Source organism: Carassius carassius, chromosome 20, assembly GCF_963082965.1.
Source record: "Carassius carassius chromosome 20, fCarCar2.1, whole genome shotgun sequence".
Taxonomy (NCBI): domain Eukaryota; kingdom Metazoa; phylum Chordata; class Actinopteri; order Cypriniformes; family Cyprinidae; genus Carassius; species Carassius carassius.
In genome coordinates, this window is record NC_081774.1 from 2,373,784 (window position 1) to 2,400,810 (window position 27,027).

The following is a 27,027-nucleotide window of genomic DNA, read 5'->3' on the forward strand; positions in this document are numbered from 1 at the left end:
TTGTTCACTGTTCCTTGATGGTGGAATGATCTTCCCAATCCCATTCGGAATGCTGAATCCCTGACAGTTTTAAAGTGACATACATATAAAGAGTTCAGATGCAAAAGCCTCTAATTGCTGTCTGAAATTTCCTTCTAAAATTAGTATTTTTATCAGGCTCAGTTATTTCACTTTAATTGCATAATTTCATATGTTGATGGATATTTTATTTTACAATGTAAATATGTTATTTTACGCATTATTGTAAAGTTAAAATATAAACAGACCTGCACACACACACACACACACACACACACACACACACACACACACACACATATATATATATATATATATATATATATATATATATATATATATATATATATATATATATATATATATATATACAGAACATTAACTGCTATACCGTTATTGCATTTATTTAGTATGGGTATGGATGTGTGTATATATATATGTGTGTGTGTGTGTGTGTGTGTGTGTGTGTGTGTGTTTGTGTGTGTGTGTGTGTGTGTGTGTGTGTGCGTGTGTGTGTGAGTGTGTGTGTAAATAGTTTTTTTAAGATGACGTAAAGCTATATAACAATAATAATCTATGCTGCATACTCCGGTACAGAAGGTGGCGGCATGAACCTGACAAGGTATGACTGCAATTCGCCATTAAAATCAAAGAAGTATGGCGCTACTGGGCATGCGCACATCAATACAACGTATTATTTGCCAGTGGACAAAAAATAATTACTGTTTTTTTTTTCATTATCGTAAGGGGTAGGTTTGGGTTTGGGGTGTGTGTAGACGTTAATAAAATACAATATAATTGGTCGAAAATTAATTTATTTGTTCGTTTCCCGTCGAAGCTGCATCCCGTCTAGACACAACCGAGCAACACACTAAACCGATTGAACCGTTTCGGAAGATCACAAACTATTTCTTTGACTTACTGAACTTACCTTTTAGCCAGAAAGTGAGTCATGTCTGTGAATTACGCCGCGGGACTCTCTCCATACGCGGATAAAGGCATCTGCGGCCTCCCAGAGGTGATGTTTACATTTGTTGCCGTTAGCCTGCTAACTTAAGTTAGCTAGAATTAGCTTCATTTAGTGCACAATAGCGTCAGATTTAATATTTGCTCTACGAAATGTACTGTTATTCCATATGTAAAGCTTTTTCAGTCTCTGCAGATATACGTGTGTAAATATGATAACTGCACGATTCATTTCGCTACCAAATAAACCTAATCAAAAATATTAGGCAGTCGGTGAATGAATATGCTAATTATAAAAACATGAATTCTGTACTTTGATTATACCACAGTGGAGGAAACCATATGATAAAAGCCCCCTGAGGTTAATTAATAATTTAATATTAATTTTTAATAACAATCATTTTAATAACAAAACTTTTTTCCCTGCCTGGCAACAACTGTACGACTGTTTATGGTTGCCGAGCAAAGCCATTAATTTGAAGCCAGGTGAGCTATTATCGATCGATATAATGTTATAACTGCAACACAATAATATACGGTTATGCAAGTTATTCATAATATAAATTAGTTATGTGTGTATATTATATATTTGTATGTATAATATGTGCTTTAAAAACAGTAAACCATGATAGATAGATAGATAGATAGATAGAGACAGACAGAATGATAGATAGATAGATAGATAGATAGATAGATAGATAGATAGATAGACTCATGAGGACTCATGAGGACTCCCCCTGAGTGGGGGACACTCATTTATGTCCCCCACTCAGGGTGGGGACATAAATTGAGGTAGGTTTAGGTGTAGGGCAATAGAAACTACAGTGTGTACAGTAAAACCATTACTCCTGTGGAGAGTCCCTAGTACAAGGACAGCTGACCAGACGTGTGTGTGTGTGTGTGTGTGTGTGTGTGTGTGTTTGCAGGAGTTCGACAGCCCAGAGGAGCTGAAGACTAAAGTGGAGACACTGGCCCAGTGGATAAAGGAGTCACAGTACATGGTGGTGCATTCAGGAGCTGGAATCAGCACGTCTTCAGGGATCCCAGACTTCAGGTACTGCAGACAGACCTTCATGGATGCGTTTATTAGCATCATTGATATACTTTTAAAGTTAATAATTTGAACTTTATTTGTAAAAATGTATAGCCTGAATGCAACGTAAGTCGCTTTGGATAAAAGTGTCTGCTAAATGCATAAATGTAATTTAATTTTATATATATATTAATACAATTTTTTTTAAATCTAAATACAAAAACAAAAATACCTAAATATATACAGTATATTGCAAATTGGCCAAAAATACAGAGATATGAATTTTTACATACACACACACACACACACACACACACATATATATATATATATATATATATATATATATATATATATATATATATATATATATATATATATATATATATATATATATATATATATAATGCATATGTCTAACTTACCACCCAATGTTGTTTTAATTACATATTAAAAGCTATGAAAACAAATAAAGTGAATGTAACTATTTAAGCCTTTATATTATGTGCAAAAAGGGTTATAATCACATTTCATTCTAATTTTGTAACATTGCAATCTAAAATCAAAAATAAGGCTTTTAAAGTGGATGTTAAGTTCACTAAACTAAAAATAATTAAATGAGAACAGTCTCTTTATAGTCAGTGCTATCATAAAAATAGACATAGGTTTAAAATTCTACATGTCACATTTACTGTCTAGCTACAAATATTTCAGCAAAAGGCTTGGAAGAGCAAGGACAATTTTTAATATAACTCCTATTGGATTATTCTGAAAGAAGACAGTCACATACATCTAGGAGGGTGAGTAGAACATGGACAAATGTACATTTTGGGGTGAATTATAGACTACTCTTGCTGTTCATCTGTGTTTTGGTAGATGGCGCTCCAAACTGCAATTTTCAAACCATGAAAGAGGCTGATGGTGACTCTCAGAAAAGTAGTCAGTGTCACTTTTCTTGCTTTACATATCGTTCAGCAATTCACTGAAAATCGTGACTTCCTTTTTAGCCCTCATTTCTTTGTTACAAGTTTCTTTTATGTTTACAATACATGTAATAACTTCAGAAAATTGACTTTTTTTTATAGGCTTCATGTGAACTGACATTAAATGTGTTCACTGTCCTTTTAAAGTCAGGACAAAAAGTAAAATAATAATATATATTTTCTATGTAATACCATCAACAAAGCTATAATTTTTCTTTAAACCAGTGGCCAGAGATGCATTCATGTTTTTCACCCACACCCACCCATAATCTTCTGGCAGCCCAGTAGAAGGAAACGGGATAATGTTGTGGATTTAATCTTCCAGAAATAACCCAAACCATGTTTTTCAAACCAGAAACAGAGCTTTTGTTTGCTTCTGTATTTATTTGCATGTCTGCTTTGTATGTTTGTTTAATGTACAGATATAATCCACTTGTGCATTAGTCAGTAACTGATTGGACTGAAGTCCCTGAACCCAAGTATTAATATGAACTCTAAGGAGAACAGATTTGGATGGGTAAAGAAAGGCTGACATGTCATGCAGACTCACAGTAACTACAGAGAGCCTTCACTAGAGGGAAAAATGCAGTTTTAGGACAAATAACAGCTTAAAATATTCTTCAAATCTTAGGAGTATTTGCATACTGCCTAAAAGTTTTACAGTTTTTTTTAAGAGTGTGAAGCAGTAATATGCAATAATAAATTTTCAAATTTCACATTTTGTCATATATAGTCATCCCAGTGTTCCATGCATAGAAAATACTGCAAACTAAACTTTTTTTTTATCTTATTGCCAACATTTCTCATTTTCATATAGTTAACTGAAAGTAAAATGAAAAGGAAAGCTATACATTTATTTACTTAGAATACATTTAGAACGTATTTACCTGTAACTAAAACTATATACATATTTAAAAACTAATAAATAATGGCTAAGACAAATCAAAATGAAAACATTATACAAAAAAAAAAGAAAAAATATAGTAGCATTTTAAAAATTATAATAGCATTTAATTCTCTCAGTGTTTTCTGTTCTTGGGCCGTTCCTGAGTAAAGCCTAAAGCGCTGTACTCTTGTGTTTCTTTTCTTTTCTGGACATTTTTATCCCCAGGTAAAAAATTTTGACCGACAATAATCTCCCAATCAGAATAAAATATAATAATAATAATAATAATAATTAAAAAAACTTAATGTTTCTAAAATAACAATAATTTTGTATGCAGAATATTTAATTATTTTATTTATTTATTTTTGGATTTTTTTTTCCCCCTATAAATTTGGAATGAAATATGGCAGGCGTTTTACATTCAAAACATTTTATTTAATTTAGTTTTTCATATATTATATATTATTTTCTTACTATTATTATATATTCCATATGTCATATATATATTTGCATGCATTTCAGTTAATTTTTATTTTAGTACATTAATTTGAGCTAAATATAAAATTAGAAATTGAGCCTCGACAACTACCTTATAAAATTATATATCAATTATTTCAGTCAGAGTTTTTAAAAGTTTTTTTTTTTTTTTCTTCAGGTGTGTGTGTGTGTGTTTGCAGTGCTTGCAGTGCTTTTCCACACTGCTGAGCTGAGTTGACCTCATTTCACTTTGGTTTACTTTAAGATGTGTTTGATGTACAAATTTTTAATGTTCCATGAATTTCTTGGTTTCACCTTCTGCTAGTTTGTCGCATAAAAATAATCAATGCATTTTTTATACAGTGTCTTTCATTAAACAGAAATGCAATTAAATTATTGAACGATTTGGCACGATGTGAGGGTGAGTGTAGAATTTGTGTTTATAGTTCAGCTATTATTTTAATATTCACACAGACACAATCTCACTCTAGCCTTGCTTCAAGGGAACAGTTTGACACATTTTCATGGTTGAATGTTTTAACATTCTGCAGGCATTTTCATCTAAACAGCAGTGCACAAGAATCTCCTTTCAATTTCCCACATTGCACAGCTTGTTGGTGTGCTATGCAGTATTTCATAAGTGAAGAGTTTACTTGGGACAAAGACAGTGTGCCCAAGGACTGTTTACTGACCGCCTGCATATTGCACACAGAAAATGTCAAGAGCTTTCTCAAACGTTGATCTCCAATTTGATTGCTTGGCTTGACGCAATTTCATCAAGTCAGAGTGCACAGGTTTATATCAGTGCACCGGGAAACAAACTCATCAGAATTTAAGTTTTTGACATTGAGTCTTTGAAAGACAGTCAAAAGAGACTCTTAGTGAGTAAGCAGACAAGATTCTCATCTGATTTCAGATTTACACTCCTCCAAATGCCACATTAAGGAAAAGCTAACTGTGTTTGACGGCTAACGTGTCAGTAAGACACCCTCTTTCTGTCTAAGTGGGTGATTCTTGGCCAGAATAAGCTTCTGTGTGTACAAGACTTTGATCAATAGCCTAAAGTCTGGATAGGACTTATTTAGGGGTTTATGTAGTATTGTAAGAGCTTATCCAAGTTTAGTAAGAACAGAAAACTTTTGATAAGTCGTGCAGGGAAAGCCGCTGCATGTGTGTAACTAGGAAAGCATGAAAAAGCAAACCAGATTTCATCAGAATTGGCTGTTGTTTGTGTATGTGTGTGTTGATACAAATTCCCAAGTGCACAAGAGTGAGATTTCTGCCCGTTCAAGTGAACTTTTGTGTCGTTCCTCTTAGTAACTCCATCCACAGTTATTGAGAGTAAGGAGTTGTCATCGTGGTACAGAGCCCCTCCCCTCGATATCACAGTCTCCGCCATGTTGGCAGGATGATTGTTTACATGTGTTGTTAACTCGTTAGTAGAGGAGGTTCGTCTCCTACCGTTATGGCCAACCGGCTCAGACCCCTCCCAAATCAACCCGAATCGGTACGTGACTACTCACTCTCATATTGGAAAGTGTAGTGATCTCTTTTCCTCGCTTCCTTGCTTTTAAATAGCTTATAAATGAATGCGCTTTATACATTCACTTTCGAATTAGCGGCAATTGGCAATCCGACGGCAATTGCAAATTATTGGCTAACCCCCCCCCCCCCCCCCCCCCCCCAAATAAATGACACAAAGTTTAAATAAAATCATATAAATTAGAAACGAATATAAAATAAAAACTTAAACTTACTAAATAAAAACACTATAAATTGGCATTTATTAACAGTGCTTTCAGAGTTTTTTTTTTCTTTTGGGCTGTGGCCCGATGTTGGCTTCTTCCTCATTTTGTTCTCTCTCTTTTCTCACGGGGTGCGATGACTGCGCTTTCCTACCGAGGATGACCGCTTCTTGGTCTCTTTAACAGTCAGGTCGTAGTCATCCCGGTAGCGCGGGTCCAGGAATATTGTCTTGCATATGAGCTGCCGGCTTGCTTCTGGCAGAGCTTAATATTTCTCGTCTAAAGGCGATCACACACCGGATGAGAAGCGCTGCACCGCGTCTAGGACATCTCGAGGTATCGCACACCGGATACGCACAAGCTCAATTTCCAGCTAATTTAAAATAAAACTATGCCGATGCTGCTCTGTGGCACGGCAGGATTTTGAACAGCGTCCTGAGTCGTAGCTGGGCACCGTGGACAGATGCTGAAAAACCATAGACAGTAAAAGAAATGGACACAGCGACCCCATTGGAACTCAATTGAGACAAGTGAAGCCCATTTTTAGCGTTTTTTTATCACTTCCGTTTCTGACGCGCAGACTCAAACTAAGCTTGATGACGTCAGCAACCTGTCTGACAGATGTAAATCTTCTAGTAGCTGTGCGTGAAAACTGCCATCGTTAATCTTGCAGAGACGGCGAGCTTGAGCGGGGAGTTCTTTGGCGTGAGTGAGCAGGAGTAAGTATTCTGATTAATTATTTTGTATAGTATTTTAAAATGTAACGCCAGTACGCCATATTAAGTTAATTGCCTGCGAGCTTCTCCTCCTGTCTGTACGGTAATGCGACAGAGAGTCGAGTGGTTATGACGCAATCGTTAGCCTATTTTTTACAAAAACTGTTTCTACAGGGCCATAATGTAACATAGAAGGTAATGGAGCCCTTTATACATTGTCGTGTATCTTTAGAAATAAATAATGGACAAACGGAGTCTTTAAACGCCTCAGATGTAAAGTTATTCGCTGTCAAAGTGACGCCAAAATGAATGGGAGTCAATGGGAATGCTAACGCAAGTGAAGTTCTGCTACAAGATGGCGGCACGCAGCCGACTTCAACTTCCGGTCGACTTCCTTGCCGCCTGGATTCAACAGAGACAAATGAAGTCAATTAGAAGCAAGCACTTCCTGGGGGTCGAGTGTACTGCGCAGACTCAAACTGAGCTTGATGACGTAGATGTCACGTGAGCAACCTGTAAGTCTTCTAATCGTTGTGTCAAGAGAAATCTGAATCACCCACCGAATCTTGCAGACGTTGTTGAATAATTTTGTCCCGTTGCTTTAATGGACTCTCTATGGGCTTCTCCCTTGACTTCATGCCTCCACGTTCCCCCGATAGCCTCATAGACAGTAAAAGATTGTCTGCGAGCTTCTCCTCCTGTCCAAACGGTATTTTCTCTACTGTGCGACAGAGAGTCGCTGGTTAAGACGCAATCGTTAGCCTATTTTTTTTTACAAAAACTGCCTCTATGGGACCATAACGTAAGATACAAGGTAATGGGGCCTTTTATACATTTTCGTGATTATTTAGAAATAATGAATGGACAAATGGAGTCTTTAAACGCCTCAGATGGAAAGTTATTCGCTGTCATATTTCAAAAGATCAAAAAGATTCGATTTTTCAGGATATGACCCAGACAATTCAACTAAAGCATGTTTGTGATGTCTATGCTGTTTGTTTATCAGAGGTCCTAAAGGAGTGTGGACGATGGAGGAGAGAGGTGAGACGCCTCACTTTAACACCACGTTTGAGGACGCACGTCCCAGTCTGACTCACATGGCCCTGCTGCAGCTGCAAAGGACAGGACACCTCAAATACCTCATCAGCCAGAACGTAGACGGCCTTCACCTGCGCTCTGGCTTCCCCAGGTAATGATGGATTTTACACAAAAAAACATCCAGTCTGATTGGCGTTCCCATGTCTCTCATACTGTCTTGATTTAAGTTCTGACCTCTGTCCTGCCTGTGATGTCAGATATGTTAATTAGCTCTTTTAATTGTCTCTTTACACAAAATGAAATGAAATCAGCATGTCTTGTTCTAGGCGAATGACTTGAAGCTGTTAGTGTTTAGAGCTGTTAGAGTTTAGGATATTGATATTTTATCCCGGTAGATGTAACTAAAAGCCCTCAGTCATTATCTATTCTATTGTTTTATTGTTTTGTTATTTGTCAGGCTTATCGTTAAATAAAACGATCTTAAGAGAAAACTTTTTACATTACTTAAACATTAATTAATAAGAATTCACAGTAACTGAATATTTATTTTTTTATTCTAGTTGAAGTTTAAAAATAACTAAAACTTAATATTTTAAAACTTTATTAAATTAACAAATGATGGAAACAAAAATGACTAATTAATATTAATAAAACATAGTATATGAAAAATACTTAACAGTGATTTCAAAATAAACTAGGCTTAATGGAAATGACAAAACTAATAGAAATTACAAAAACACAAATTACTAAAAAAATTCTTAAAGAACACATAAAAAATCCAAACCAATAATAATAATAAAAACTATAATGTTATATGAATAATAGAATAACACTGATTGGTATATAAACTGATCGAAATGTCATAACTAAAATAAATGAGAACACAAAAATTTAAATGAAAACATAAAAAGAACTAATTCAGTACTAAAACTAATTAAAGTACTAAAATGATAACTTAGTAAGAATGAATAAAACATGAAAATAACTTACAGAAAATACAGAACAAACAAATTACTAAAACTTTAATTAAAAAGAAAATATAAAAAATATATAAAAATAAAAACTAAAAATATGAATAAAACTAATAGTATATCTGTTATACTAAAATATTGATTTGAATTGATAGAAACAACCCTCAGTCATTTGTCATCATTTTCTCATTAATTGCTTTATTTTCTCTCATTATTGATTTTGATTGATTACGCGTTCTTCTGCTCTTATTGGGTTTGTTTACTTCTCTCTGTATCTGCTAGGGATCGATTGTCAGAGCTGCACGGGAACATGTTCGTTGAAGAATGTGAGAAGTGTGGCAAGTATGTAATTGTTCTCTGAACACGTCAAGAGCAAGAATAACCACATCTTCTGATGCCGTTTAACTAGTACAAGACTTTCAGGACTGTTTTAAACTTGTTCCTGTGGTACTGGTTGCCAAGGGTTCATTACAGATTAAGCTCAGTCAAAAGCATCTGTGGTTCATTACCACAAACATTATTTCCATTTGTCCCTTCTTAAAAAAAATTATCGATTAATTAATAACATTTATAAGAAGAAGAAAAAATCTTTGTTTCCTCATCAAACCAGATTTGGAGAAATGTACTGGTATCATTCCATCACTTACTCAGCAATGGATCCTCTGCAGTGAATGGGTGCCGTCAGAATCATGAGTCCAAACACCTGAAAAAGACTTAATAATCCACAAGTTATCCACACCACTTGTGGTTTGTGATGTTTTTATCAGCTGTTTAAAGACTCTCATTCTGACGGCACCCATTCACTCCAGTGGATCCATTGCTGATTTCTCCAAATCTGTTCCCATGAAGAAACATACTCAAATTTACATCTTGGATTGGGTTGACTGAAATATCTTCAAAGTTTTTAACAACTGTAAGACATTTTGACTTAGCTCTGTTTGAACACTCACAAAACATTGATGTTTTTTAGTCAAATTCTAAAATTTTAAATCCAATCCCACACAAAATATAATCCCACCAGTTTGGGGCAGAAACAGGTAAATAAAGAAAACTAAATCTGTTTACAGAAAAGTCTTTGATGAATTTACAGTCTCCAAAAACATTGATTCAGGTTTATTTTTTTAGTGCACACTACATGTTTTACATTGAACGTGTGCATTATTGATTTTATATGAGCATTGTAGCATTGTGTCTAACAGATAAAGTTATTTATCAGTATTGATCACTCGCACAAATCTCTATTGAAGGAGGCAAGGGGTAGTGTGCAGGTACTGCCAATGTCAAAGTGATAAGCACTTGTGCCCTGGGCTGTTTCAGGCAATATGTTCGGGACACTGTAATTGGAGTGATGGGTCTGAAACCAACCGGACGCTACTGCGATGTCACGCGCTCAAGAGGACTCCGATCTTGCAGGTGATTTTTTGCCATCATGAGGAATCATGATTTTCCATAATTGTGGGAGCCAGAAATTCATGCCATGCGCACACAATTTATTAGGGAATTAATCATTTATTTATATTATTTCTAATAGCCCTGGTATTTACAAACAACTGCAAGTCACTAGTCAAAACAGGTAATTGATATTGACATTGATGCGCTGGTTTCTTAAGTTCACATGCTGACTTAAAAACACAATATTCATGAAGCTCACGAAAACCATACAACAAGATCTTTATGCATCTTTACATAAAACATTATAATAGTAGCAAGCACGCACCCTGCGCTTATGCCCCTTCAGATTTCTGTGCCTGTCATGAGCTGTTCTGTCTCATCAGTGTGTGTGTGTTTGTGTTTCTGCAGAGGGAAGCTGATCAGCACTATATTGGACTGGGAGGACTCGCTGCCTGACAGAGACCTGAATAGAGCTGATGAAGCATGTCGGTAAGGAAGAGAAGTGTGCTCAGCAATACAGCGAGAAGGCCATTATATAGCAAATCAAGATATAGGTGCTTGTTAAAAACAAGACAAGTAGCAGTTACAGGTTTAAAATAAGATTAGTGATTGACAGGTGAATTAAGGAAACGCAATTCAAAGGCTATTACTGACTTTACTATTCCTTTTATGTATAACTTTTGACTAGTTGATTGCCAGGGGGAATGTTTTTTGTTTGTTTTTGTTTTTGATTACTTGAAATAAAATGCACATTAACTAGACTAAAATACAATAACATGTATAGAAATATTTGTAAAAAAAAAAAAAAGGTTCAAAATGTAAAATATATAAAAAGTACATTGATATCAAAATGAATAAATGGAACTTTGTTTATTATAAATTATTTATCCATCCATCATCATTAATTTTAGCAAACAAAAATCCAGTTCCTGACACATCTAAAAAAATTGTCATTCAAGAAAAATCTGAGTTTTACTCTTATAACGTCACATCAGGAAAGAAACGATGATTGCGATTTCAGTCCCATGCCGATCAAGTCCACGGGGAAGTACAGAGCAGTAAATCATGACTTTGAGTTAAGAAATTGCAAAACTACCATGAATTATTGACATAATTTATACAAATGATAGATTATAGACTTTATATCAGTCCATCAGATTGATCTCACTTCCTGTACAACGGCTGTTGACCATCAAGCTTGTTGATGTGTTGCAAGCAGATGGTTTAGTTTATCAAAATACTTTTAATTCTAACTGCTTCAGTTTCAGGTCAAATGAATAGATAGGAGTGCTCAGTCTTGATCATTGTATCAACAGCACCAGTTCCATCTTAATCGTATTACAGCGAACGTACTGCTGTCTCAAAAGACTCACAAGCATACAAAACATCTCACAACACCTGCTGCACATCTGACCCGCAACTGTCCTCTGGGCTTCCACATGCTTTCAAAACCCACTGGAGCTTGAAAGAAGAGAAATGTGACCTTGGAAGTAGAAAACGCTTGAATGTGGGGGTTTTTTCTGTCTTTATTGCAATGCACAACAGTTACAATTTGAGTCCCTCCAGTGATTTTATTGAATATAATATGTTTGATATTTTGTTAAGTCTGTCAGGAGTTCAGGACACAGTACTATAAAGCTGCTTGTGTCTCTTTCATTAGTATAACTGTTTCCTAGTTTACATTGAACATTGGAATGTGTGTTATTAAAGGAATAGTTCACTCAGAAATTGAAATGTACTCGCCCTCAGGCCATCCAAGATGGCAAGTTTGTTTCTTCATCAGAACAGATTTGGAGAAATGTAGCATTCCATCACTTGGTCACCAATGGATCCTCTGCAGTTAATGGGTGCCGTCAGAATATGAGTCCAAACAGCTGATAAAAACATAATCAAGTCCACAATAACGCTTACTTCAGCAAGAAATACGTATTTATTTAGAACCCTTTTGGTTTATAAACAGTGTTTGATCTGTGCATATTGCTCTCCTGATTCAGACGAGACAACTTTTTCACTGGAGAAAGCAATATTTTGAATAGAAGCAACAGTTTGAATTTAAAGATGTCTTAAAGGTGCAGTAAGTCATTTCTCAGAAACACTGTTCATATTTGAAATCACTAAAACAAACACGCCTCTATTTAAAAGGTCACACCCCTATTTTTTTCCGCCCCCAAATTCACATACATGCTGTGCAACACAGGCACCTCCCCCACCACTAGTGGACACGCCCCTTATTGCTGATTGACTACAAGTGTGTTTCGGTGCTCAGTCCGATCCACTTCTAACAGTATTTCAGAATAGAAATCGCTTCCTGCTACTTTAACGATGGAGCAGGTTTGTTTCTTACAAACATGCTGCTTTTCACTTCACAAGACATTAGTTGATTGACTGGATAACTTGTGGATTATTGTGACGTTATTATCAGCTGTTTGGTCTCTGATTCTGACGGCACCCATTTACTGCAAAGGGTCCATTGGTGAGCAAGTTACATAGTGCTACATTTTTTTTTTTATTGGCCATTAAATTCATTGAAAGGTGACAGCAGCTTTACAGATATGTCTTTTGAATGTGTTTTAGGTAAAAGCTCGTCTGAGCATGTAGGTTTCACAGTGGAGGCAGAGCACACTGAGATTGATAGCGTGACACCGATGAGTTTCCCACGAACACATGAGATTCGAAAACCAATCAAGCACCTACAAGCTCCTGTTCAAACTTAAAGAAGATTTGTGTTTCTCACTTTTGCTGTTTCACTCTTTCAATTTTCTCTCACAGTCTGAGGTCACTGGTGGTTTCTTGTTGTAGATGTTTCTTCCCTGCTGCAATCATTCACTACTTCTGAATTTTGGATGCTGTGATGAAACCCTTTTAGTCATTCATTTAGAAAGCTGTTCTTAGGTCTAAGCAGTTCATGAGGAATTAATGGAGCTTTTAGAGAAACAATTTTCATTATGTTGTGTACAGGATCATTTTCACCTTACGTATAATCAATTAAACATAAGTACTGTTCTTTTGAAGAGTGTACTTTAAAGTTAATGATGTTCAGTTAAAAATGACTTCAGACAGGCTTAGAAACGGTGATGGCAAAATGTAGAGCTTTGAGGCTATTACAGCTGAACTCATTCAGTTCATTTCCGGTCTGTGAAAGTCTTACAGCCTTTTCTCCACCGCTGTTGCTATTCTGTGTTTTTTTCTGCAATGTCAGGATAGCAAACAGTTCAACACTTGTGAATGAAAAATTAAATAATAATAATAAAAGTCAACTAGCCATCCAACAATTGATTAGTCAACCATGACCCATTCTGTTCATTTCAGACGTTTCTATATAGATTTAATTCCAGTGACCAGGCCATTAATTAAATGTATTAATTTATTTTTAGTAGTAATATTATACAAAACAAAACTACACCATTTTTTAATTAAAGATTAATGCAATGTGTGTATTTTATTTGTTTTTTTTAACCTTGTGCGTTGTTTGGGGACGTTTTCGTCCACTAGGGGGTAAAGTTGAGTCTTATTTTGTCTTAACTTTCTCTGTGTTTGAGCTAATGGAATGATTTTTGGTGACAAATCTTATTTTGACCCATATTTTGGGAAAATGCTTTGAAATTTTTCAAAAACTCAACGGTACACTGTAGGCAAATTCACTACCCTTTCGGGATGTTCGTGGATGAAAACATCCACTAAATTAAACTGCTGTAAAAATGTATAAGATAAATATTTTTTTCAATTTTTTTTTTGCATAAATCTATTAATCAACCTCAGTCCTGATCAAAACTACCAAATTAAAAAAAACAATTCCAAGATTTTAACTTTTTAATTACCAAGTTCATAAATGATGTCACTGATTTTGAAAAAAAAACACACAAAATTACATATTTTCAATATAAAAAGTGATTGTGGACTGGATTTTTTTTTACCTTTTATCACAGTCTTGGGCATGTCAAAGATTAGTAACAAGATTGGCTTTGATGCATTGTTAGTTTTTGTGCAGCATTAGATTTACATTTTTTCTCCCTAATTTGTTGTTGGTGGCTGTTTTTGCCCCATTGACCTCCATTATAACGACATTTTTTGATTGCAAAGCCATGACACCATATGATCATGCATTCTTGATTGTTTGTGGTTTTCACTTTTGGGAAGAGGTAAAAAAAATGTATTTTTACAGTTGATCACTAGGTGGGACCATTAACCCTTTAAATAGGCCTGTGCAAAAAAAGGCTTGGTTTCTGGCTTGTATATGGAGTTATATGGAGTATAACAGCAAATTATAGTGTTTGTGTGTGTGAGAGATTCTTGATTGTCGGTGGGTTTTCCCTGTTGGGAAGAGGTAACATTTATTAAATTTTCCAAGTTGATCACTAGGTGGGACCATTAACCCTTTAGATAGGCCTGTGCAAAAAAAGGCAATAATATAATAGCATAGCAAATATAATAGCAAATTATAAATATAATAGCAAATTATAGTGTGTGTGTGTGATAGAGAGAGAGAGAGAAAGAGAGGGTGTGAGAGAGACCTTTGTGCACTTACCTTGATGTACAGTATTTGAAAAAATCAAAATATGCACCTCATGCTCTCAGAACTACATGGAGTAAACAATAAAAAAAGAAGTGTGTTTATGCACCTGCTTCCTTTTGATGGTGAAAAGTACAGATGGTCTATAAGTGAAATGCTCCTCTTTTCTTGATGGTAAAGCCAGTTTAAAACCTTAAAATCCTGTAAAAAAATCTACTTCGCATCAAATTTATGAACATAATGTATTATGAACCAAAATGCAATACCAACTTCAAATAAGCTGCAGCTCGCTGGAGGGGTCACGCAACATAATCATTTCTAAAACTTTGGTACAAGTCAAGCCCTTTCTCTTGTTGCTTTCTGCTCTTCTCACCATTAAATATCCAGCACGATGGCATGCAAGTGTTTAAATCCACGTACTTTGCTTTTGTTTAGTCTATTAGCTTGTTAAGTCTGACGTCACGTAGCAGCGCTTCCGTGTCCAAACGCTCTATCAGTTACCACGAGAAAACAACAAAAGGTGCTAATATAAACTCACAATGTGATAGAATACTAGCGAAAAAGTTATAATATTAACCTTTAACTCCATACCGAAGTACCAGATAGCCAGACAATGAAAATATAAATATAAAAAAAATATATAAAAATTATTTCTGTTTGGGACGCTGTGAGCACGGAGACTGTAGTGTATATCGTAAGTTTGAAAGCGTTTAATTTAAATTATCAATATGAATAAACAGTGCTCATAAACGGCTGCTGAGGTCATATTCTCAAGTGAAGCGAGTTGAGGCCTGGACCCGGAAACAGCGCTTCTTACGTCATCACTTAACAACCGAATACTTTCACCACCATTAAAAGGCAGCAGGTGCATAAATACACTTTTGTTTACTCCATGTAGTTCTAAGAGCTGAGGTGTACATTGTGATTTTCTGAAATACATTAAGGTAAGTGCGCAAAGGTCTCTCTCACACACACTCTCTCTCTCTTTCTCACACACACACACACACACACACACACACATACATACTCAATATAATATGCTGTTATACTCCATATAGCTTCATATACAAGTCAGAAACTAAGCTTTTTTTGCACAGGCCTATCTAAAGGGTTAATGGTCCCACCTAGTGATCAAATGTAAAATTAATAAATTTTACCTCTTCCCAACAGGGAAAACCACCAACAATCAAGAATCTCACACACACACAAACACTATAATTTGCTGTTATACTCCATATAACTCCATATACAAGCCAGAAACTAAGCCTTTTTTTGCACAGGCCTATCTAAAGGGTTAATGGTCCCACCTAGTGATCAAATGTAAAATTAATAAATTTTACCTCTTCCCAAAAGGGAAAACCACAATCAATCAAGAATGCATGATTACATGGTGTCATGGCTTTGCAATCAAAAAATGTCGTTATAATGGAAGTCAATGGGGCAAAAACAGCCACCAACAACAAATTAGGGAGAAAAAATTAAATCTAATGTTGCACAAAAACTAAAAATGCATCAAAGCCAATGTTGCTACTAATCTTTGACATGCCCAAGACTGTTATAAAAAGTAAAAAAAAAAATCCAGCCACAATTACGTTTATATTGAAAATAAGTCATTTTGTGTGTTTTTTCCCCCAAATCAGTGACATCATTTATGAACTTGGCAATTAAAGAGTTAAAATCTTGGATTTTTTAAAAACATTTGGTAGTTTTGATCAGGACTGAGGTTGATTAACAGATTTATGCAAAAAAAACAAAAATGAATCTGATACATTTTTACAGCAGTTTAATTGAGTGGATGTTTTCATCCCGAACAACTCGAAAGGGTAGTGTATTTGAACAATCCACAAGGGTTAATTGTGATTTATCATTTAAAAGCACTAATTTAAGGTAATATGTTTTGTTTGTGTGTGTGTGTGTGTGTGTGTGTGTGTGTGTGTGTGTGTGTGTGTGTGTGTGTGTGTGTGTGTGTGTGTGTGTGTGTGTGTATGTCTATATGTGTATATATATATATTAGTGCTGTCAACGTTAACGTGTTAACGTATGCGATTAATTTTTGTCTGGTTTAACGTGTCAAAATATTTAACGCAATTAACGCAGCATCTGTATTTTCTGCCATCCGTTGGCTAGCTTTACATTATATGATCACGCTCTTAGTCCGATCCACTTCCAACAGTATTTCAGAATAGAAATCGCTTCCTGCTACTTTAACGATGGAGCAGGTTTGTTTCTTACAAACATGCTGCTTTTCACTTCACAAGACATTAGTTGATTGACTGGATAACTTGTGGATTATTGTGACGTTATTATCAGCTGTTTGGTCTCTGATTCTGACGGCACCCATTTACTGCAAAGGGTCCATTGGGGAGCAAGTTACATAGTGCTACATTTTTTTTTTTATTGGCCATTAAATTCATTGAAAGGTGACAGCAGCTTTACAGATATGTCTTTTGAATGTGTTTTAGGTAAAAGCTCGTCTGAGCATGTAGGTTTCACAGTGGAGGCAGAGCACACTGAGATTGATAGCGTGACACCGATGAGTTTCCCACGAACACATGAGATTCGAAAACCAATCAAGCACCTACAAGCTCCTGTTCAAACTTAAAGAAGATTTGTGTTTCTCACTTTTGCTGTTTCACTCTTTCAATTTTCTCTCACAGTCTGAGGTCACTGGTGGTTTCTTGTTGTAGATGTTTCTTCCCTGCTGCAATCATTCACTACTTCTGAATTTTGGATGCTGTGATGAAACCCTTTTAGTCATTCATTTAGAAAGCTGTTCTTAGGTCTAAGCAGTTCATGAGGAATTAATGGAGCTTTTAGAGAAACAATTTTCATTATGTTGTGTACAGGATCATTTTCACCTTACGTATAATCAATTAAACATAAGTACTGTTCTTTTGAAGAGTGTACTTTAAAGTTAATGATGTTCAGTTAAAAATGACTTCAGACAGGCTTAGAAACGGTGATGGCAAAATGTAGAGCTTTGAGGCTATTACAGCTGAACTCATTCAGTTCATTTCCGGTCTGTGAAAGTCTTACAGCCTTTTCTCCACCGCTGTTGCTATTCTGTGTTTTTTTCTGCAATGTCAGGATAGCAAACAGTTCAACACTTGTGAATGAAAAATTAAATAATAATAATAATAATAAAAGTCAACTAGCCATCCAACAATTGATTAGTCAACCATGACCCATTCTGTTCATTTCAGACGTTTCTATATAGATTTAATTCCAGTGACCAGGCCATTAATTAAATGTATTAATTTATTTTTAGTAGTAATATTATACAAAACAAAACTACACCGTTTTTTAATTAAAGATTAATGCAATGTGTGTATTTTATTTGTTTTTTTTTTTTATTTAAAGATCAATCGCGATTAAACGCGTCCAAAATAAAAGTTTTGTTTACATAATATATGTGTGTCCTGTGTATATTTATTATGTATATATAAATACACACACATGCATGTATATATTTAAGAAAAATGTTAAGTTTATACAATTTAAGATATTTAAATATAATATCAATTAATATGAAAGTGAAAGTGAAAGTGAAAGTGAAGTGACATTCAGCCAAGTATGGTGACCCATACTCAGAATTTGTGCTCTGCATTTAACCCATCCGAAATGCACACACACAGAGCAGTGAACACACACACACACTGTGAGCACACACCCGGAGCAGTGGGCAGCCATTTATGCTGCGGCGCCCGGGGAGCAGTTAGGGGTTCGATGCCTTGCTCAAGGGCACCTAAGTCGTGGTATTGAAGGTGGAGAGAGAACTGTACATGCACTCCCCCCACCCACCATTCCTGCCGGCCCGGGACTCGAACTCACAACCTTTCGATTGGGAGTCCAACTCTCTAACCATTAGGCCACGACTTCCCAAATATTTATATATAATATCAATTAATATAAATATATACATGAAAATGTTTTCAAAATATATAATGAATGTGTGTGCGTTTATATATACATAATAAATATACACAAAACACACAGGTTCTATGTAAATAAATAAAAAATATTTTGGATGTGATTAACCTTGTGCGTTGTTTGGGGACGTTTTCGTCCACTAGGGGGTAAAGTTGAGTCTTATTTTGTCTTAACTTTCTCTGTGTTTGAGCTAATGGAATGATTTTTGGTGACAAATCTTATTTTGACCCATATTTTGGGAAAATGCTTTGAAATTTTTCAAAAACTCAACGGTACACTGTAGGCAAATTCACTACCCTTTCGGGATGTTCGTGGATGAAAACATCCACTAAATTAAACTGCTGTAAAAATGTATAAGATAAATATTTTTTTCAATTTTTTTTTTGCATAAATCTATTAATCAACCTCAGTCCTGATCAAAACTACCAAATTAAAAAAAAAAATTCCAAGATTTTAACTTTTTAATTACCAAGTTCATAAATGATGTCACTGATTTTGAAAAAAAACCACACAAAATTACATATTTTCAATATAAAAAGTGATTGTGGACTGGATTTTTTTTTACCTTTTATCACAGTCTTGGGCATGTCAAAGATTAGTAACAAGATTGGCTTTGATGCATTGTTAGTTTTTGTGCAGCATTAGATTTACATTTTTTCTCCCTAATTTGTTGTTGGTGGCTGTTTTTGCCCCATTGACCTCCATTATAACGACATTTTTTGATTGCAAAGCCATGACACCATATGATCATGCATTCTTGATTGTTTGTGGTTTTCACTTTTGGGAAGAGGTAAAAAAATGTATTTTTACAGTTGATCACTAGGTGGGACCATTAACCCTTTAAATAGGCCTGTGCAAAAAAAGGCTTGGTTTCTGGCTTGTATATGGAGTTATATGGAGTATAACAGCAAATTATAGTGTTTGTGTGTGTGAGAGATTCTTGATTGTCGGTGGGTTTTCCCTGTTGGGAAGAGGTAACATTTATTAAATTTTCCAAGTTGATCACTAGGTGGGACCATTAACCCTTTAGATAGGCCTGTGCAAAAAAAGGCAATAATATAATAGCATAGCAAATATAATAGCAAATTATAAATATAATAGCAAATTATAGTGTGTGTGTGTGATAGAGAGAGAGAGAGAAAGAGAGGGTGTGAGAGAGACCTTTGTGCACTTACCTTGATGTACAGTATTTGAAAAAATCAAAATATGCACCTCATGCTCTCAGAACTACATGGAGTAAACAATAAAAAAAGAAGTGTGTTTATGCACCTGCTTCCTTTTGATGGTGAAAAGTACAGATGGTCTATAAGTGAAATGCTCCTCTTTTCTTGATGGTAAAGCCAGTTTAAAACCTTAAAATCCTGTAAAAAAATCTACTTCGCATCAAATTTATGAACATAATGTATTATGAACCAAAATGCAATACCAACTTCAAATAAGCTGCAGCTCGCTGGAGGGGTCACGCTACATAATCATTTCTAAAACTTTGGTACAAGTCAAGCCCTTTCTCTTGTTGCTTTCTGCTCTTCTCACCATTAAATACCCAGCACGATGGCATGCAAGTGTTTAAATCCACGTACTTTGCTTTTGTTTAGTCTATTAGCTTGTTAAGTCTGACGTCACGTAGCAGCGCTTCCGTGTCCAAACGCTCTATCAGTTACCACGAGAAAACAACAAAAGGTGCTAATATAAACTCACAATGTGATAGAATACTAGCGAAAAAGTTATAATATTAACCTTTAACTCCATACCGAAGTACCAGATAGCCAGACAATGAAAATATAAATATTAAAAAAATATATAAAAATTATTTCTGTTTGGGACGCTGTGAGCACGGAGACTGTAGTGTATATCGTAAGTTTGAAAGCGTTTAACTTAAATTATCAATATGAATAAACAGTGCTCATAAACGGCTGCTGAGGTCATATTCTCAAGTGAAGCGAGTTGAGGCCTGGACCCGGAAACAGCGCTTCTTACGTCATCACTTAACAACCGAATACTTTCACCACCATTAAAAGGCAGCAGGTGCATAAATACACTTTTGTTTACTCCATGTAGTTCTAAGAGCTGAGGTGTACATTGTGATTTTCTGAAATACATTAAGGTAAGTGCGCAAAGGTCTCTCTCACACACACTCTCTCTCTCTTTCTCACACACACACACACACACACACACACACACACACATACATACTCAATATAATATGCTGTTATACTCCATATAGCTTCATATACAAGTCAGAAACTAAGCTTTTTTTGCACAGGCCTATCTAAAGGGTTAATGGTCCCACCTAGTGATCAAATGTAAAATTAATAAATTTTACCTCTTCCCAACAGGGAAAACCACCAACAATCAAGAATCTCACACACACACAAACACTATAATTTGCTGTTATACTCCATATAACTCCATATACAAGCCAGAAACTAAGCCTTTTTTTGCACAGGCCTATCTAAAGGGTTAATGGTCCCACCTAGTGATCAAATGTAAAATTAATAAATTTTACCTCTTCCCAAAAGGGAAAACCACAATCAATCAAGAATGCATGATTACATGGTGTCATGGCTTTGCAATCAAAAAATGTCGTTATAATGGAAGTCAATGGGGCAAAAACAGCCACCAACAACAAATTAGGGAGAAAAAATTAAATCTAATGTTGCACAAAAACTAAAAATGCATCAAAGCCAATGTTGCTACTAATCTTTGACATGCCCAAGACTGTTATAAAAAGTAAAAAAAAAAATCCAGCCACAATTACTTTTATATTGAAAATAAGTCATTTTGTGTGTTTTTTCCCCCAAATCAGTGACATCATTTATGAACTTGGCAATTAAAGAGTTAAAATCTTGGATTTTTTAAAAACATTTGGTAGTTTTGATCAGGACTGAGGTTGATTAACAGATTTATGCAAAAAAAAAAAATGAATCTGATACATTTTTACAGCAGTTTAATTGAGTGGATGTTTTCATCCCGAACAACTCGAAAGGGTAGTGTATTTGAACAATCCACAAGGGTTAATTGTGATTTATCATTTAAAAGCACTAATTTAAGGTAATATGTTTTGTTTGTGTGTGTGTGTGTGTGTGTATGTCTATATGTGTATATATATATATTAGTGCTGTCAACGTTAACGTGTTAACGTATGCGATTAATTTTTGTCTGGTTTAACGTGTCAAAATATTTAACGCAATTAACGCAGCATCTGTATTTTCTGCCATCAGTTGGCTAGCTTTACATTATATGATCACGCTCTTATTCATTTAAATGCTTTTAAACATTTCAAGCGCGGCAAGACAAAAGAGAATGCGCTGTCTGTGAATGACCTTATGTGACACATACACACGTACACACACACACACACACACACACACACAATGCATAGACAGGGCGCCAGAATCCAGTTCTCTTAAGCGCTTGAACTAACAATAAACATCCCAAAGTGCCAGTTTTGTCGATTATCCTCATAAGAGCAATCTTAAATGATTTATATAAAGTCTAAAATGAACAAAAAGAGTTGTGAGAGAATGAGGCGAGATCCATAGACAGTATATAAACGGTGAGATCTGCGTGTCTGTCTGCTCTTAAAGGGACAGCAGCCAATAAAGCTTCCTGTCAGTAAAGTTAAAGAACAAAGGGAACAGAGAAAATGACTCGCTGCTCTTGACTAAATAACTTTTGTAGCTTTAATAAGGATTAACTATTTAATTTATAGTTTATGCAGTGCAGACTGCATATAACTTTGATAACTTTATTAAATTTCTGTATATTTCCTAACTGTTAAGACAGGAAGGGCAGGAGTAAACATGACATTTATTATGGGTTTATGTTAGCATTGTTTTTAAGTTTACTTAAATTAAAAACTGTTATATTTTTGAAGCCTAATAATAAATGTAAAAAATAAAAAAAAATCAGTAGCTGTATTAATATCAGTAATACTGGCCTTCATTCATAAAAAGATGCCACTTAAACAAGTATTTAAAATATACTGTCTTTATGTTGTTTCTACATTAATTTGATTTAACTGTGAAATTATTACATTAAAAATACATTAAAAACGTACAAAAACATTTCTTTTTTTATTGCGATTAATTGCGATTAATCATAGAAAAAATGTGTGATTAATCTAGTTAAAGTTTTTAATCGATTGACAGCACTAATATATATATATATACACACACACACACACTACATTTATGTAAAATGCCATAAAAGGTGTAGTGTTGTTATTTTACTATTAGAAATGTTTATCTGACATATACATATTAGTTTAATATTGATTTAATTGCTAAAACTGAGCATAAAGCTGGATAGAGGCTGTATAAAAACTACAAAACCACATTAAACATTATACATGTCATGTGTATTTTAGCTAAAACGAAAATACAAAATAAAAGCTAATTTAATATATCAACAAATTATATTTTAGTAGATAATGCTAAAATAACACTGAAAGGCTGTACAACAAATATTACATGAGATACATTGTTCTGAATTGTTGTTACAGTTATCAAATTTCATTATTTATTTATTTTGTGTGGAATTTCTTGTGAGGTGTAACTGAGACATGTTCTTGACAGATTTTTGCATAATAATGATACAGATTTGCATCAACAAAGGAACCATGTGATGATTATTGCAATCACAATGAACCTGATCGGAACAACAGGATATGTGTGATGAATGATTAATTAGCTGTATAATGTTAAGGTTATAGGTTATGGAGTCATGAATAAATCCTTTTATTGGTCCTAATAAAGCAGGAACAGAGCGTTAAAAAGAGCTTGAATGCAGAAGCTGACCAGACTGTAGTTTGACATTTATGTGTGCATTATGACTGTATGTGAACAAACTGAGGCCAAGACTCGTGTGAGCGGCACATATTCACTGGTTCTGAGAAAAGAACAACAGACCCCAGAACCTGATGCTCCACGTCTCTTTTCACAGGCGAGCTGACTTGGCCTTGACGCTGGGAACATCTCTTCAAATTAAACCTAGCGGAGATCTGCCTCTTCTAACCAAACGCACGGGAGGGAAGCTGGTTATAGTCAACCTTCAGCCAACCAAACATGTACGTCTCACCAACACGCACGCCTTTCATGAAACGGTTCCTTCAAATTCATTGAAAACATTTTTCTTCAGCATTAAAAATTGCTCAGATGTGACATTGAAGCAGCACAACTGTTTTCAACATTACATTAACATTACAACACAACATGATAAACAGCAAATCAGTATATTAGAATGATTTCTGAAGGATCATGTGACACTTAAGACTGGCGTAATGATGCTGGAAATTCAGCTTTGATCACAGAAATAAATTACATTTTAAAATATATTGCAATATAAAACAATTATTTTAAATTGTAATAACATTTAACTTTTTTTTACTGTTTTAGTAAATAATAAATGTAGCTTCGGTGAGCATAAGAGCCTTCCAGAGCATCACAGATGACATGCAGACAAAAACATATTCATCGCAACCAGAAATTAGGAATTTGTACCACAACATTCTATCATCATTTCCTCAACCATTTACAGTTGTTCCAAACCCGCATTAATTTCTTTCTTCAGTTTAACACAAGATGATGTTTTGAATAATGTAAGCAACTAAAATGTTTCTGGCCACATTGTACTAATTTGTTCCCTCTTTTGACTTAATTGAATCAAGGGAACAAATTAGTACAACGTGGCCATCATTTACTAAAATGAGGGAACAAATTAGCACAACATGGTCACAATTTACTAAAACCAAGGAACAAATTAATTTACAAACAAAGGAATTAACCAAGCAGTTGCTGGTCCCCATTGACTTCTACAGTATGGAAATACAATGGAAGTCGATGGGGACCAGCAGCACACTAGTGTCTTTCTCTTAGTCCTGACCCACATGCAAACACAATTAGCAGTTTGAAATCTGTGAACACAAGCTCAGATTAGTGTTACTCAAAAGCACAGCTGCGCGTAACCCTGTCTGACCATTCGTGCTTAGTATTAAAACAATTTTGATTAAGAAGCTTTGCAGCTTCATCAAAGAGTCGGCTAGATTTTCTCTTAAACTCGTCTGTCGTTTCCTTTCTGATCTCATCATGTGGCTGGAATGTGTTTTAATGGATTCATCCTATTATTTTGTAGACGTTTTGATATATGTTTGATTTATTTTCTTCTGAAGGTTTTTTTTGCCGCTTTTACCTCATTGCTTCTACTTCCTGTCAACATCTCAGTTCTCAAATTGGATTAATTTTTTTATAAATCTAGTTTCATATTCAAAGCCTGACATGCATGCAACGTGATTTCTTCCACGTGTCAGATTTTTGGAGGGAGAGTTTATAGTATTATAAGCAGCTTAATTTGTAGAGAAATAGAATTTGACATTTCTTGTGTTATTTTGTTATGTCTGTTGGTAATCTGACTCTGCTGTGATTGGATTAAAGTGGGCATTTATTCAAAGTAAATTAGTATTTAACACACACAGGAAAAAAGAAAAAAAGATGTGTGTAATTTTCAAGAAAAAAGTTTGGGGTTAGTAAGATTTTTAATGTTTTTGAAAGAAGTCTTTTCTGCTCATAAAGGCTGCATTGTTTTGATTAAAAATACAGTAAAACAGTCATCGTGTGAAATATATGTACAATTTAAAATAGCTGTTTTCTATGTGAATATGGTGTAAAATGTTATTGAAAGCTGATTTTTCAGCGTCATTACTCCAGCTGATTGGCCACTCAAGAAAAATGTCTTGATTATTAATGTTGAAAACAGTTGTGCTGCTTCATATTTTTGTGGAAACGTGATGTATTTCATTTCCCAGGATTCGTTGATGATTAGACAGTTGAAAAACACAGTATTTATTTGAAATGGAAATCTTTGTAAAATTAAAAATGTCTTTACTGTTACTTTTGATCGATTCAATGTTTTATAACAAAAAAAAAAAAATTTTAAACATTCACTTTTTTTTCCCCAGTGATTTTTCTCTTGTAAAACGCAAAAAGTAATTTAAAAAAGCATGATAAACAATAGTTGTCAAGTAGCAGTCATACATCTGAAGTCACACGATAGCTGTGTGATGGATTTCAGTGAATAACAGCTTGAAAACTCTTGTATTAGTTCAGATCTCTCATGTTGTTTTTTTACTTAACTTGGTTTTTGTAGGACAAACACGCCCACCTGCGTATCCACGGCTATGTAGACGAGGTCGTGGGTCAGCTGATGAAGCTGCTGGGATTGGAGGTTCCAGAGTGGGCGGGGCCAACGGTGTGTGAAAGCTCAGGCGGAGACCTGGACATCCTCCCATTCGGAGCCTGGAAAAAGGAAGTGAAGGAGCTGAAAATAGAGGAGAATAAACACGTCATTCCAAAAAAAAGAAAGAAAAAAGAGCAGGCTGGTGAAATAAACTGCAAGACAGATGTTAAAGTAGAAGAAGAGACCAAAGAAGAGGGAAAGGAGGCAGCGTTTAGTGACTCTAAACCAATCAAAACGCAGAAGTCGTCCTGTGAGGCGCATCCTTTTAACGGCTCCTCCCACAATCCTACAAGTTCTCCTGCTGTGAATGAAACGGGCGCAGAACCACACCAAAAACACTGACCAGCCCTCTTCCTAGAGCCCTATCACATTCAGACAGAAACTGAATCACAAATCTCAGGAAGTGTGCTCACCACCACATACCCTGTGTTTACATCATCTTGAGGAAAACCTGGACTCAGGCCTGTTAGATGAAGTGAGGTGATGAAGCCATGTCATGTGTACCATTACAGCTAGTTAGTGGATAAATTAGGTCGATGTTTCTCTGTTTGTTAGCTAATCTGTGCAGTTTTTCTGGATGGAGGTTTTGGAGAATCATGGTTTTGTACTGTAAAATAGACATATGATCTGCACTGCACAAAACATGTCTGTCTTAATTCACCCTAAAATCAAAACATATTCTTTTTTTATAATAGACTGTATAACAAATACTACTATTCTTTTTTTTTTTTTTTTTTTTTTTTTTGGGCGGTGGGGGGTGGGGGGTGGGGGGGGTTGCTTAATTGTAATGCCACAATGAAGAAAAAGCTTCTCTTTTTTTTCAATGTTTTGTTTTATTTGGGGGTGAAATAGGACCCAGGCAAGCTTTGTGAGGTTCAACTTTTAAGGAAAGAATGTGGAATTAGCTTGAGCTATTCATATTAACTGTGTAACGTGTAATGCTTGGTAATGTCCACATCTTTAGCCACTAATTTCCCTTTAGACATTTATTGCTTGTTTTGTTTGTCTTCTGTTTTTCTACTTTTTTGTAAAGAACAACCATTGTATAAACAAGATGCTGAAACTGTAACCTGACTTCTTTTTTTATTTATATTTTGTTAGTTATTTTAAGTATGATTGTATGATGCTT

At 35.0% G+C, this 27,027-nt stretch overlaps 1 protein-coding gene across 2 annotated transcripts; it reads left to right on the top strand.

Moving 5' to 3' along the window:
* The first annotated feature begins 626 nt into the window (after positions 1-626).
* Positions 627-26,623, top strand: sirt6 (sirtuin 6). Of its 2 annotated transcripts, XM_059501122.1 has the most exons (9): positions 627-767; positions 857-1,036; positions 1,911-2,038; positions 7,831-8,013; positions 9,116-9,175; positions 10,151-10,246; positions 10,634-10,714; positions 23,610-23,733; positions 25,809-26,623. In XM_059501122.1, exons 2-9 carry the CDS (start codon positions 971-973, stop codon positions 26,238-26,240), a joined length of 1,170 nt encoding a protein of 389 aa, XP_059357105.1. In that variant the 5' UTR covers positions 627-767; positions 857-970; the 3' UTR covers positions 26,241-26,623. The 2 variants fall into 2 exon arrangements, with proteins under 2 accessions (XP_059357105.1, XP_059357103.1); XM_059501120.1 differs by having other exon boundaries at positions 668-1,036.
* The last annotated feature ends 404 nt before the right edge of the window (positions 26,624-27,027 follow it).

What these genes read in the sequence shown, in the direction of transcription:
- sirt6 (XM_059501122.1), top strand. Translation starts at nt 971, where the DNA reads ATGTCTGTGAATTACGCCGCGGGACTCTCTCCATACGCGGATAAAGGC. An exon ending in TCAGGGATCCCAGACTTCAG is followed by an intron (nt 2,039 to 7,830) that starts GTACTGCAGACA and finishes TTTGTTTATCAG; the next exon opens with AGGTCCTAAAGGAGTGTGGA. An exon ending in GAATGTGAGAAGTGTGGCAA is followed by an intron (nt 9,176 to 10,150) that starts GTATGTAATTGT and finishes GGGCTGTTTCAG; the next exon opens with GCAATATGTTCGGGACACTG.